The 14822-nt window shown below is 46.8% G+C and overlaps 1 protein-coding gene across 1 annotated transcript; it reads left to right on the top strand.

Moving 5' to 3' along the window:
- The first annotated feature begins 13718 nt into the window (after window positions 1-13718).
- On the top strand, window positions 13719-14614 carry LOC104611671 (peamaclein-like). The gene is made up of 2 exons (XM_088894099.1): window positions 13719-13970; window positions 14077-14614. Exons 1-2 carry the CDS (start codon window positions 13856-13858, stop codon window positions 14259-14261), a joined length of 300 nt encoding a protein of 99 aa, XP_088750225.1. The 5' UTR covers window positions 13719-13855; the 3' UTR covers window positions 14262-14614.
- The last annotated feature ends 208 nt before the right edge of the window (window positions 14615-14822 follow it).

The raw sequence follows: 14822 nt of genomic DNA, 5'->3' as shown, positions 1-14822 counted from the left end.
GGTAATCGTTCTATTTTTGCTGATGTATCATGTGAAATACATCAGCAATTAAATAAAGTTGGTAAAAAAAAACGTGTTTGACAGTTCTGTTTTTTCAAAAATAAAGAAAATATTTTCACAATGATTAGCTTTGAGAGTCATGAAAGGAGGGGTTTCTTGAAACATGAAATCTCCATCTCTTGAATTGCCTTGAGAATCCTGAATTAGTATGGTAACATAGCACATTGAAATTTGTAAAAGCTGATTAGCTTTCTGAAATGCCACATATTATAAATATATTGTAATATTAAGCTAAATCACTTTAAACGCCCAATCAACCTCTATCCATTTTTTTGTGTTTTTTTTTTCTAAATAAATAAAAAGAATCATTTGTAAATCAGAACCCACTTATAAAACAAAATTCTTGTGAAATGTTCCAGTACTAAACAACTACCTAAAGGCTGGACTGCAGAAGGACTAATTCATTGTACCACAAAGATATTACAATTAGAGAGGAACTGAGAAAGATATGTGAAGTTAGGTAGTGTCCGAATGCTTGTAGAATTCAATATTGAGCTTTTACGATAATGTTACATTCTCAGATCTCTAACACAATAATCATTAACATGAACATTTCTCATCAAATTATAGCGAGTAATACTTAACAATGCTCGAGTCCGTGTTGAAAAAAAAATAAAACTGCTGAGCTATGAATCGTCAACAAAACAGTCAAAAAAGATATATTGAAATGCTCTGCTCAGGATTAAAATCAATGTTTTTAAAATCAGACTGGACTGGACAGTTAGATCTGAAAAATCAAAAACCGATTGACTGTTATTTAGCCAAAAACTGTTGATTTGATCAGTGAATAACTGACCTAAGTGATCGAACCGTTAAACTATTTGACTTAGATGGTCGGACTGTTCAACCCAAAAACTGGACCCTAGAATGATTCCCTGTCCAATTCAGATTAAAACCGTTAATTACAACCTTCGACATATTAACGTGGCCCCACCTTGAATTGGACAAAGTGACGTAAAGTGGAACTACAACAATGCATCAAAGGCTATGATTTCATAGTTTTAGACCAGCACTATTCTAAGTGGAGTAGCTGTTTTTTTTTTTTTTTTAATTTTTTTATTGATACATAGTTGGACGATTTCTTTGAAAGGTGAGAGTCTCTTGGCCAAGTTGATGTCTGATGAAATACTTAAGCGAGTACATGAAACTCTACAATTTCAAAATTACATCAGCCTGGGATGCTATACAAGAGATGAACCCAAGTGTTATCTAAGTCCCTTTTGATGCAGGCTGTCGGCTGTTTAGAAGTTCAGTAGCCCATGTTTTCATTTTTTCTTGTTTGGTTGGAGGAAGATCTAACTGCTGAAAGATTTCGTCTTGACAAGATGTGAGAAACTCGATTTTAACTTATTTTGGAAAGTTAGAAAAAAAAAAAAACTTTTTACCTTTTTTTGTCTCGTCTTCATACGGAAAAGTGCACCTTCAACCAAATAATCTATAGGCTGATAAGATATTTATGTAAAAACAAACTGTCTTTTAGTTTCAGATTTTCTAACAAGATCTTTTATAAAAGACTTACCAAAACGACATCTAGATTAGTTTACTGAATTCTCATTTTCTCATATCATGGCCTTTTGATGCACCTTAGTATCATATCATTCTCAGTCTAGTCAAATTAAAGGCAGGATTTATACCATTTGCTTTCTTTGACCAATCAAACACCCCAGTTAAATTTTGATGAATACCACCTCATTGTTTATCACATTTACCATATTACTAAGATATAGTTATAAGTTTTTGTGGTATCATAATTAAACCCTTTAAACTCTTGAAAGCCTTCAATATTGGGATGACATGGGGAAGTCTTCAAGCGCACTAGCGTAGTATCATAGTCCAATCCCTTTAGCCATCCAATCACTTTGTGATGGAACGCAATCCGGTCGGTCCTAATTGTCAATGATCTTGCCTCTGGCTAGAGCAAAAGGTGCCTGAAACGGAGAAAAAGCGAGTAATCTCTAGGGAGGAATCCAGTGAGAGTGCTCCGAAGCTCAAGTTAGTATTTCCTCAAAGGCAAGATAAAGAAGCAAAAGGTGCAAAGTTATCACATACCTCCTTCTTGGGGGGGAAGAGAGCCTTTTATAACCACTTCGCGCACTCACTCCCAAGCTCCTGTCAGGTCGAGTATCATTACCTCTACACTTCTGCCAGTTCGGGTGTCATCACCACTGCTGGGGCAGACAACCGCCACTGCTCTCTTTGTCGGAGCCATCTCGGTGACTGGAGGTGGCGGTGGTAGGTGGCCGTTGAAGTGCGGCTGTCAAGTGTCAGATCCTAAGTCAGTCAGGTGCGTCGCCTCAGGATACGGACTCCTTTGGTGTCAAGTCAGGTATGGTTGTTCAATTCGGCGTCCTGGAGACGAAGTGCTGGAGTGGTGTGCGAGGTGAAGTCTTGAGTTCGGATAGAGGTGTGGCCCGAACTACCCTGGGGCGGGCCAGTTTGGGTTGTTGCCCTTTGCTCCTCGTAAGGCTCGGCGTCAAAGGGAGAGTTTGGGCTCCATTTGGGGAGCTCGGACCGCTAGTTCCTCCTCTCGGAGCTCGCGCCTTGAGCGTATTGCCGTGCCGAGCTGTTGCCTCTGCCACGTGTTGAGTGGTCAAGAGGTCGGGCCAAATCTTCCTTCATCAATTGCCCCCCACGGCCCCCCACTCCTTGAGCTAAGGGGCTTTCCCTAGCGCGGGGAGTTCGCGAGGTGGCAGGTGGATTTGACCCGTACTTCGAACTGGTTTGACTGATAGTGCGAAGTGCACGTTCGTCAGGAGATTTCCGGGTTTCTCAAGTGCCAAAAAGTTAGGAAACGCGCCAATCTGTCTTTAAATGCTGGGAGACTTGACAAAGCGCGTTTATTTCAAAATTTAAAAAACGCGCCGCTGGGAGACGTGACAGCGGGCGTTATTTCAAATTTAAAAAATGTGCCGCTACCGCCTTTAATGCGGGGAGATATGTGCCGTCGCTGCTTCAGTTTCAAAAGACGTGTGGCTAGTCACGTCTCAGTCTTAGGAGGTGTGCAGTCAGCTTGATTGTGGGTTATTTCAAATTTAAAAAATGCGCCGCTACCGCCTTTAATGCGGGGAGATGTGTGCCGTCGCTGCTTCAGTTTCAAAAGACGTGTGGCTAGTCACATCTCAGTCTTAGGAGGCGTGCGGTCAGCTTGATTGTGGGTTGTTGGATTTGCCTCGATCAGAACCGTCGGTTTTCAGTCATTGTGGGTATAAATAGTGGGGGACCCCAGTCGCTTTTCATTGCCATTCTCCTACGTTTGCTTCTTGAGCTCGCGTCCAAGTTTTAGCTCGCGTCCATGTTTTTAGCTCGTGTCAACCTTCCGTAGTCGGTTTGCTTTTTCCGGGTGAGTCAGTACTTTCTTCCTGTTATTCTTTTCCTCCCGATGTCTAGCTCGGACAGCTTAGACAGTTCTTCGAGGGGGTCAGATACAGATTCTACAAACCGAGCTGCATCCCCTGACATCCTTAGTGAACCCGAGGTAGAGCTCGAGGAGGAGCTTGAGGAAGAGTTCGAACCCGCAGGCCGAGTCGCCTCGGGTTGTTTGGCGTCCTCCTCCCGTCGAGGTCGAACGTTAGACAAGTTTGGGCCCTCAACCATGATGCCTGAGGGGCTTTACTCCCTTATCACCTAGTTCAACCTGCCTAGGGAGTACACTTACTTTATACCCTTGGGCGACTTCCCTTGGGAACACGGTCCCGACGAGATCGTGATATTCCGGGAGCAGCTCGTCGCTGGGTTACTCCTACCTTTCCACCCCTCATCGTCGAGGTTATGAACCACTTCAGCATTACCGTCGGCTAGCTCCACCCGAATTCTATCCGTAATTTGGTGGGGACTATCTCCCTCTTTTGCGAACAGATTTTGCCTTTAGACCTGGAGATCTTTTCTTCCATTCTAATGCTTAAGAAGCAAGCGGGTTCCCTTCCCGGGCGTAGGCGAGCATACTACCTGTCTCCTTGCCCAGGTTTCAAGCTTTTACACGATCTTCCCAACAAGGTCTCGGCGTGGAAACGGGACTACTTCGGGGTGCGAAGTGCAATGGGGTGGCCATTGCAAACCGGGTGGGGGATGGCTGCCCCCGATGCCGATGTTACGCTTGATAGGGAGACGGCGAAGGGCCTCCCGGAATGGGCATGGATTGGGATAAAATGCCACCATTATCTGACGGAGGCCAAGCTCATCCAGGCCGGCCTCAGTTCGGGTAGGTTCCTTGCTCAGAGGCTTGCCTTTTGTTTTGCTTTTCGTTCTTTCGTTTTCCTGATGCCGAGCTCTTTTTGCAGGTGTGATGGACGTAGAAAAGACTCACGGTGGGAACCTGTTTCATGTCATGAAGAGGAGGAAGCGAGTTGCCAAACGGACTCATGCCGAACTGCCCCGAGATGCGGAGCTCGAGGTGCCAAGCCACTCGCCAGTGGATCCGCCCAGGGAGCCCGAGATGGCCCCTCCAATACAAGAAGCGGCAGGGGTCCTGAGGCTGGACTTGCAGCATCAGGTCGAATACCTTCGAGAGGATATTAGAGAGAGGACAGAGATCTTTTCTCAGGGCATCGAGGATGCCAAGAAGAAGGCCGTTGATGACTATATCGCCTCGCCGCGCTTTGACAACCTGATGGTGGGCTCGTACAGAAAGGGCTTTAAACTAAGCCGGTGGATGATCCGGAATACGTACCCCGAGCTTGATATTAGCGCCATAACCACTTCGCGCATTACTAAGGAGATGGCCAACGCTGCTGATGGTGAACCGGATTCTGAGGACGTAGCAGGACCTTCGGGTATTGTTGAAGTGCCTTCCGATGGTGAAGTAGTACCTCCGGGCCTGTGAGCTCGCTTCTGTTGTTTTTTTTTTTTTTTTTGGAATGTAAACATAGTATTTTGTAATGGAATGATTTTCTTTTGGTTAAGTGTTATTCTCACACTTTCTTCCAAACCGACCATATGCCCAATCCGTTTTTTTCCCATTGCACTCGTGCGGCCTATTTTGGTGTTAACACTTGGCCTCTGAGATGCCGATGTCCCTATTAGTTCGCTGTTAGCACTTTGCCTGAGATTTTGGTTAGCATTTTTTGCCTTTGCTTGCCCATGCCGAGGTCCTTGTTAGCTCGCCATTCTAACCCTCAGGCTCTGATAGCGACTCCTAGTCCACTTCGCTTGGTAATTTATAGGTAGTATCGTCTTAAGTTAACGACGTTCCATGCTCGAGGTACTTGTTTGCCCTCTAATGTTTCGAGCTCGTATGCTCCCCCGAGCACTCTCTTTACTCGGTAGGGCCCTTTCCAATTCGGTCCAAGTTTGCCCACGCCGGGCTCGGGTGCCATGATCTTACGGAGAACCAGGTCGCCGACGCGGAAGTTCCGCTTTTTTACTCTGGCATTGTAGTACCGAGCTACTCTTTGCTAGTAAGCTGTGGTCTGGATGTACGTGAGGTCTCTTACCTCGTCCAGTAAGTCGAGGTTGGTACGTAGCTCGTCTCTGTTTGTCTGATCGTCATAAGCTTCTAGTCTTAGTGTTCGTAGTGTAGGTATTTCGATCTCCGCCGGGATTACCACTTCAGTGCCGGACGTGAGGTTAAAGAGGGTCTCTCCCGTGGTGGTTTTTTCTGTAGTTCGGTGAGCCCATAGAACACTTGGTAGCTCGTCCGCCCACAACCCTTTAGCTCGGTCTAGTCGCGCTTTCAGTCCGCGGAGGATAGCTCTGTTCATCACTTCTGTTTGACCGTTTGCCTGCGGGTGTGCGATCCATGTGAAGTTCTGCCGAATCCCCATATCTTGCCATTGTCGGAGATCAGTACCCGAGGTAACCCGAAGCGACATACTATGTTCTTCCAAAAGAAGTTCTGTACGTTTCGAGCTGTAACTGTTGCGAGAGGTTCAGCTTCTACCCACTTTGTGAAGTAATCTACCTTCACCACTAGGAACTTCCACCCATCTGTTGCTGGTGGGAATGGCCCCAGGAGGTCGATGCCCTATTGCGCAAAGGGCCATGGACTGGTGAGATACTTGAGGTCGGCGGCAGGCTAATGGTGGATATTGGCATGCTTCTGACACTTGTTGCATTTTCTGACGAGCTCGACAGCCTCTGCCTTCATCGCTGGCCAGTAGTACCCTTGTCGAAGTGCCTTCTAGGCGAGGGCCCTGCCCCCCAAGTGTCCGCCGCACAGACCTTCATGAGTGTCGCGGAGTACGAACTTGGCTACGGCAGGTCGCAAGCAACGCATGTAGGGGAGCGTGTAGGACCGTCGGTACAGCCGTTCGTCTATCATGACATATTTGGCTGTTTGGCGCTGCACCCTTCCAGGTGCATTGCGGTCCGCAGGGAGGGTCCCATCTAGCAAGAAGTTCGCGAGCTTCATGTACACGGTTCTGCTACAAGGACGGGAGCGACCTCCTCTGCCCCACCGAGAATGCTAGGCCGAGGTAAGTCCTCTATGTACACGGTTCTCATGGCGTTGTGACTGATGCTGGCTAACCGGGACAGGGCATCAGCCTCAGTGTTCTCTGACCTCAGGATTTGCTTGATGAAGTGTGACTGGAAGTTGAGCAGAGCCTCCTTTGCCTTTGCCAAGTAGACGATCATAGTTAGCTTGCGTGCTTCATGTTCGCCTATAACCTGGTTGACCACAAGCTGGGAATCGTTACAGATAACTATGTGTTTTGCTCTTACCTTTTGCGCTAGGGCCAGCTCGGCTATCAATGCCTTTTACTCCGCCTCGTTGTTGGATGCCGCGAACTCACAGCGTAGCGTGTATTCCAATTTTGTGCCACCAGGGCCGCGCAGGACTATTCCAGCCCCGCTGCCCTGTTGGTCTGATGAGCCATCTACGTGAAGGATCCAAGGCTCCTTATCCCAGTTCGCGTTTGGCCTAACTAGGAGAGATGCCAGCCTAGCTTCTACCTCACGAGGTTCGGACTCTGTTGGCGTGGGAGCTCCGGGCTCACCCGAACTGGGGATCTCGGGCTCAACCGGCCTAGGGACTTCGAGGCTGAACGCGCACTCGGCGATAAAATCTGCTAAGGCTTTGCCTTAATAGAAGTTCGTGGCTTATACTGGAGGTCATACTCGCTGAGCTCGATGTCCCACTTCGTCAGCCAACCGGAAACCTCGGGCTTGAGTAAGACTTGCCTTTGAGGTTTGTCAGTCAAGACGATGACAGTGTGAGCCTGGAAATATGGGCGGAGTTTCCGAGCTGCTATTATCAGTGTGTATGCCAGCTTTTCTATCTACGGGTATCTCGTCTCTGCTCCCTGCAGAATTTTACTAACATAATAGATGGGTCATTGGACCCGATCTACTTCTTTTATTAGACCAGAATTTTACTAACATTATCAGTGTGTATGCCACCTCGGCGCTTGTCGAGAGGTACAGTTCTAAGACCTCACCCTCCTCGGCCCTGGTTAAGACCGGCACACTAGCGAGGTAGTTCTTTAGCTCGTCGAACGCGAGCTGGCAGTCTCGGGTCCATTCGAACCCTTTGCCTTTAATTGCTTTAAAGAAAGGCAGGCAGCGATCTGCCGACTTGGACATGAAGCGGCTCAGAGCGGCTATGCGGCCATTTAGCCTCTAAACCTCTGTTACTTTTCGGGGTGGTTTCATATCTAGGATGACCTATATCTTGTCTAAGTTGTCCTCAATACCGCGCCGGTTGACAATGTACCCTAGGAACTTACCCGAGGTGATTCCGAAGACACACTTGTTTGGGTTCAGTTTCTTGCTAAATTGATGTAGAGCTTGGAAGACAGAATCTAAGTCTTGTATTAATTCATGCGAAAACTATGTCTTGACGACCATATCGTCTACATAACATTCTTTCTTTGTGCCAATTAAGGGCTGAAACAGCTTATTCACAAGTCTTTGGAAGGTCGCCCCAGCATTCTTCAGTCCGAAGGGCATGACCTTCTAGCAGTATAGGCCGAACTCGGTTACGAAGGTGGTTTTTTACTCATCGGACTGGTCCATCCTGATTTGGTTGTAGCCCGAGTAGGCATCCAAGAAGCTTAGCAACTCATGTCCCGAGGTCGCATCCACTAGGCGGTAGATTTTGGGGATGGGGAATCAATCTTTCGGGCAAGCTCGGTTCAGGTCAATGTAGTCGACGCACATGCGCCCCTTGCCGTTTGCCTTTTTTACCAGCACTGGGTTGGCCACCCAGCTCGGGTAATGAACTTCCCTTATGAAGTCTGCTGCGAGGAGCTTTTCGACCTCCTCGTCGACCGCCCTCTAGCGCTTTGGGGCTAAGTTGCGTTTCTTCTGTCTAATGGGTCTGACTACAGGGTCATTATTAAGTTTGTGAGTTATAAGGTTGGGGTCAATTCCGGGCATATCGGCCGTGGACCATGCAAAAATATCTAAATTTTGAAGTAAGAAACTCACCAGTTCGGTTCGTAGAGGTTTCTGGATGGAAGCACCGATCTGTAGTGTCCGAACTGGGTCCGCAACTGAAGTTGGGATTGCGACCGTTTCTTCTGTGGGCGAAGCTCGTTCTTCACCTTGCTTCGTAGGCCGCTCCAGTTCAAGGTCGTCGGCCACCTTGGTTTTTCCCTTCAGGGCGACAACATAGCACTTGTGGGACTCAAGCTGGTCGCCCCGCGCTACCCCCACACCGAAGTCTGTAGGAAATTTCATTGCCAAGTTGTAGGTGGAGACCACTACCCGTAGGACATGAGTGATTGGCCGCCCTATTATGGCATTGTATGGGGAGGGGGTCGTGACCACCAGGAAATCGTGGTTGAGTCTGACCGCACAGGGCCATGTGCCGACTTCCACAGGTACTATTATTTTTTCGAGGGGCCTGACTTCCTCTCCGCTGAAGCCCACCAGAGGAGTGTTTGCGGGCTTCAACTCGCTTCTCTGCAACTGAAGCTGGTCAAACGCCGACTTGAAGAGAATGTCCGCCGAGCTACTTGAATCAACAGGTACGCGCCTTACTTCGAAGTCGTTGATCCTTAGTTTTATGACAAGCGCATCATCGTGGGGATAGTGGACCCCTCACGCATCGTCTTCCGTGAAGAAAATCGGTTCCTCCGTCTTCGACCTCTTCGGAGGGTTATGTTCTTCTCGGGCAGCTTCGCAAACTAACGCACGGGCCGCTGCTGAAGTACAACCCGCTACCATCGAACCTCCCACTATCACATGGATGGTTCCCCGAACTGGCCTCTCTTCTGGGGGCTGTCTTTGCGACAGTTCGGCCGACCTGCTGCTGGACTCGGGGGCATCCTTACCATGCTCCCCTAGCTGACCTATCTTATAATTATTATTATTATGCTGTACAAAATTTCTCAAGTACCCGCGACGGATGAGCCCCTTTATCTCATCCCGGAGATTATTACAATGTTCGGTACTATGACCGTGGTCTCTATGGAAACTGCAGTACAAATTTTTGTTCCTTTCGGTTGGGTTCCCTTTTAGGTGAGGTGGCCATTTTACATACGGGGCGTCTTTGATCGTCATCAAGGTCTCAGCCCGCTTCGCGTTTAAGGGTGTGTAGTCCGTCCGAGCTGCTAAGGGAGCTTGGAACGGCTGGCTCGGCTTCATCTCCCGGGCTGGATCTTTCCTTCTTCTGTCATCTGGGTTAGAGGGCTCGCCTTCCCTCTTCTTTTTCTTGATCCCACTTTCGGTCCTTTGGTTGATCTCCTCCTCTGTTCTCATTAATTTATCCGCGAGCTTGAGGAATTCAGCTACGATTGCGGGCTGGTTAACTACCATGTGCCACTTGAACTCCTTGTGTGTCACTCCCCTCTTGGCTGCCGCGAGCTGCACCGCGGGGTCCAGTCGCGGTATCTGCAAGCACGGATCATTGAACCGCTTGATGTAGCCCCGGATGGACTCTCTTTCCTCTGGACAACTCCGAAGATGCTCTCCTTGGTTCTGGGGCACCGCTTGCTGATAACGAAGTGCGCGGTGAAGACCTGCACGAACTGGGTCCAACTTCTTATTGATCTGGGGGCCAGGTTCCTGTACCAGGTGCGGGCCACCCCTCTGAAGGTGGTAGTGAAGGCCACACACATGCATGATTCATTGGCCCTTGCTAGGTGTATTTGGGACTGGAAGGCATCGACGTTGTCGTTGGGGTCGAAGGACCCATCATACTTGTCTAAAGGGGGGAGATTGAAATCTCTGGGCATGGGGACTGCAAGGAGTTCTGATGAGAGGGGGGAAGAGACTGAGAGAATAGGGGCAGCTTTTACCCCGTCCGAGATTGTCTCTTATTTACCTTGGAGCTCGGGCAGGACACGGGTGGCAGTTCGGCGACTTCGCCGTCGTCTTCATTGTTGGGTGGGCCTGGTACTAGCGCTGCTGGCCTCTGTGTTGTCGAGCTTGATGGCCCCGGACTATTCGTAGTCCGCCGCTAGGACGCTGAATCGGTTCTCTATGGGCGGGAGCCCAGACTTAGAGTGCCGAGGTGCTGACTTGGCGGGCGAGGTTCCCGACCTGCCGGCGAGCTACGAGGCGGGGGTGATTTTTCTTTCCCCCCGGCCCGGGGATGAGGCCTGGCTCTTGGGGGGTTCTGAAGTTGGGAGGCTTCCCCTCGGTGATTGCGTCCGCCCTGAGGGGAGGGCTTAACCGGCTTTGGAGCGGGGTGCCGAGGTGGAAGCTGTGGTTGGTTCAGAGGCAGTTGGGGGAACTACTGCTGATAGTGATACTGAGAGATGTGGTGCAGTACTTGGTGCTGTTGGAGTTGATGCTGCTGGATCTGCTGCATTTGGGCTTGCATTGCCCGCATGCACTGCATCAAGTCATCAAATTAGTTTTGGCTAGTCGCCAGGGGGACAACAGTTGGTTCGGTAAAGGTTGTCTTGACAGGTCGAGGAAGGGGGACGTTCATGGCGGGAAGGTTCACGGGCACCACTGTTCGTGGCGCATTCAGGCCGGGATCCCATCCATTGAAAGGGGGATGGTGAACTGTCTGATGCACACCACGGGGACTTGAAGTTGTTCCCCTGTGGCGTTCATCTCTGTGCTACGTCCGACATTGCTGGAAGAAGCCATGAGTGTTGGGGTTTCTTGGAAAAAAGGGGTTATGAGAGTTTTAGAGGGAGGCTTTTAGAAGCGTATGCCCACAAACGACGCCAATTGATGGAGCGCAATCCGGCCGATCCTAGCTGTTAACGATCTTGCCTCCGGCTGGAGCAAAAGGTGCTTGAAACGGAGAAGAAAGCAAGTAATCTTCGGGGAGGAACCCGGTGAGAGTGCTCCGAAGCTCAAGTTAGTATTTCCTCAAAGGCAAGATAAAGAAGTAGATGACGCAAAGTTATCACATCCCTCCTTCTTGGAGGGGAAGAGAGCCTTTTATAACCACTTCGCGCATTCACTCCCAAGCTCCTGTCAGGTCGAGTATCATTACCTCTGCACTTCTGCCAGTTTGGGTGTCATCATCTCTGTTGGGGCAGACAACCGCCACTGCTCTCTTTGTCGGAGCCGTCTCTGTGACTGGAGGTGGTGGTGGCAGGTGGCCGTTGAAGTGCGGCTGTCAAGTGTCAGATCCTAAGTCAGTCAGGTGCGCCGCCTCAGGATACAGACTCCTTTGGTGTCAAGTCAGGTACGGTTGTTCAGTTTGGCGTTCTGGAGACGAAGTGCTGGAGTGGTGTGCGAGGTGAAGTCTTGAGTTCGGATAGAGGTGTGGCCCGAACTGCCCCGGGGCCTGCCAGTTCGGGTTGTTGCCCTTTACGGTCATCGTAAGGTTCGAGGTCAAAGAGAGAGTTTGGACTTCTTTTGGAGAGCTCGGACCGCTGGTTCCTCCTCTCAGAACTCGTGCCTTAAGCGTACTGCCGTGCCGAGCTGTTACCTCTGCCATGTATTGAGTGGTCAAGAGATCAAATCAAATCTTCCTTCATCACTTTGTAACAGGTATTCATACACGGTTATTGGTTAGTATAATTAGAAGTACTCGGGTAGTGTTATGAGTCAAGGTTGTTTAACTTGAACATTTTCAATTATATCGGGCTTGGGTTAGGATTCATGGCTTCATGCCCATTGAAAATTTAACTTAGGTATAGTGATCAACGCAACATATCATTCAGCCATCAAGGACCTTACGGTACAGCCTACTTAATGACATGTTCAATAAAAAAAAATAAAGTATAAAAGTTTTGTTCGATGCCATTGTTGTCTCTTGGGTGCCACTGTGATTGGTCCGAGTTTGGGTGTCACCTTGCTTCTGCCTCACTTTGGGTTGGGTCCATTTAAATTTTAATAAAAACTTAACTTGAGCCTCTTTAAAATGCACCTCTAATATTTAATATTAATAGTTGAAATATCAAATTTGATATTTTAGTTAAAAACAATAATTGAATAAATAAAGACGGAGCCAAGTTTTTCTTTGTTATTTTCCTTTTTTTTTGGCTACGGGTTCAAATCATGTCGTCCAAAATTTTTAGTAGGGGATCAAAGGCGTGATACAATTCACCTTACTCAGTCCTATTGATATAATGGTTTTTAAAACTGACTCGGAGACCGAATCAGTTAGGGATTCAGTTACCGGGTTAAATGGTCCGATCGTTCAAACCGAATGGTCGTTCTGTTCTGACAAAAAAATAAAAAATAGTCAAAATCATTTGAACAATCAGTAGTTTGTTAACCAAAATCAACAGCTTTTAGAGAAAATTTGGTTTTGGGAAAAACAAAAACTGGTCACCGATTTTTCAGTTCGATCCAGTTTTAAAAATCATGATTGATATTTTAAACCTTGATATCAAATGACTTAGAATGCATAGAACCAACATTTCTTTTGAAAGAGTAAATGTTTATATCTATATATAAATTAAATATAATAGAATAAAGAGGGAGACCAAGAGAGCTAAAAAAGGGAGACCAAGAACTCTCTCACCTCGGTGCACATTCATACCTCTTTCTATTCTTATTTTTTATACATATGCTTATTATTTTTTAAATTAAATTTATTAAAAATATTAGAAGTCAAGTCACTAACAAATAAAAAGATTCTCTTAAATTTTAATTTTCTTTAATAATATCTATCATTATTAGAAACCTCTAATAGAATCATTCTCTTCTCCCTCATTCTTTCTCTCTAATAGAATCATTCAATCGCATGGTGGGTTTACTTGATTAGTATTTTATTATTTGGTGGTAGTCTCAGCATGGAAACTTCTAGACCCGAGAACTCACGTGAAATGGCACGTTATGAGCATTCATGTCTCTTGCCTCTTGGCGTGAAGGACTGAAAAGTAATTTTCGTTTTTGAGCTAGGTGATAGTGTGATACTTTGAAGTTTTATCTCCCTCAACCTTATCGAGATTAAAATTGACCGAGTCCCACACGCACTTATATATAAATCCTTTCAAATTTTAAATAAACCACCCCCTTTGCTCTTTTGCCAAACGCTTCTTATATTATTATTTTTTTTTTTTCCGCTTCACGAGGAGGCTACACAGCAGCGGGTAGCCCATCCCCTTTCCCTTAGAGATTAGAGAGGAAGCTGCGATCAACCTTCTCGCCAGCAGAAACCGCGTAATCCCATTCTGGATACCCAACCAAAAGACCTGACAGACTGTATATTGCTGGCCTATGCATTTATTTATTTATTTTTTCTTTACTTTGCTTATTTTTATTATTATTACTGCAATTCGTACTCCACTACTTACTTCCCCAGTTGGCCTGCGTCCTTTTCTTCACTTGGCGTTGGCGGTCTATAAATGCACACTCAAGCTTTTCATTCTTACACTACCCAGTATCCACTCGCTCACAGCACTGCTTCTGCTTCTCCTCTCCTCTCCTCTCTGCTGGTCTATATATCTCAACTTACTTGCTCTCCATAATATATCGAATTGAAAAGGTAGAAAGAAGAATGAAGGTCATCGGATTTGCAGTTATTCTACTTGTGTCGCTCATCCTGAGCTCTTCTTTTATTGAGGCCACCGCCCAGGGTGCTCCACCTCCCGCCGAAGATGCATTATTATCAAGTAAGAATTTATATATATTTATTGTGTGGTTTTGGTTAACGTGGTTGGAATGTGGTGATTGATTTATCATTTATGTGGGTGTTTTACTGGCTTTTGGTTGGAATAGAGGACTGTAGTACAAAGTGCAATGCGAGGTGTAGCAAGGCGGGGTATGTGGATCGGTGCACCAAATACTGCATGATATGCTGTAAGGATTGCAAATGCGTTCCTTCTGGGACCTATGGAAACAAGCACGAGTGCCCCTGCTACAGAGACAAGGTGAACAACAAGGGCAAACCCAAGTGCCCTTGAACTTTAAAGCGTTGAAACTTATTGAAACTCATCCTTCCTTTATATATATATATATATATATATATATGTAAGAGAGACGTAACAGACAGTAGGCCAAAGCCATTAGGGTAGCTAGGGACTGACTCGATCATGATCCGTTTAGATCATCTTTCAAGTAGCTAGGTGCATCAGACTATCAGAGTCAGAGGGTGTTTGCCCTAATTTTTATTTGGTTTCAACTTTCAATTCAATGTATCCGATGAATCCATCATGGTGCATGGCGGTGGCTGTGATGCACATCACCTATCATATAGAAATAAATAATTCATCTATTTATGGAAATGAGGAAATAGAATGTTTTGGAATTTGATACATATACAAGTGGTGGCATGCATTAATGGAACTGAATTTTAGGTGGAACTCCAACGTAACTAGCTAGTTCCACTCCACTCATACCCCTTGTGTTTTTTGTTAGTTAATTAATTTAATATATAAGCCGGGGGCTTGTCGGCTGGAATGGAAATCATGAAATTGAAAAGAAACCCAGATCCAGATGAATGGGTTAATGCTGCATCATGTGAC

The sequence above is a fragment of the Nelumbo nucifera genome, chromosome 1, assembly GCF_055504915.1.
Source record: "Nelumbo nucifera cultivar China Antique chromosome 1, China Antique-T2T, whole genome shotgun sequence".
NCBI lineage: Eukaryota > Viridiplantae > Streptophyta > Magnoliopsida > Proteales > Nelumbonaceae > Nelumbo > Nelumbo nucifera.
This window is presented reverse-complemented; position numbering and strand designations above follow the sequence as displayed.

Excerpts from the sequence above, each read along its gene's own strand:
- LOC104611671 (XM_088894099.1), top strand. The coding sequence starts at position 13,856 with ATGAAGGTCATCGGATTTGCAGTTATTCTACTTGTGTCGCTCATCCTG. Across the intron at positions 13,971-14,076 it reads CGAAGATGCATTATTATCAA|AGGACTGTAGTACAAAGTGC; the intron begins GTAAGAATTTAT and ends TGGTTGGAATAG.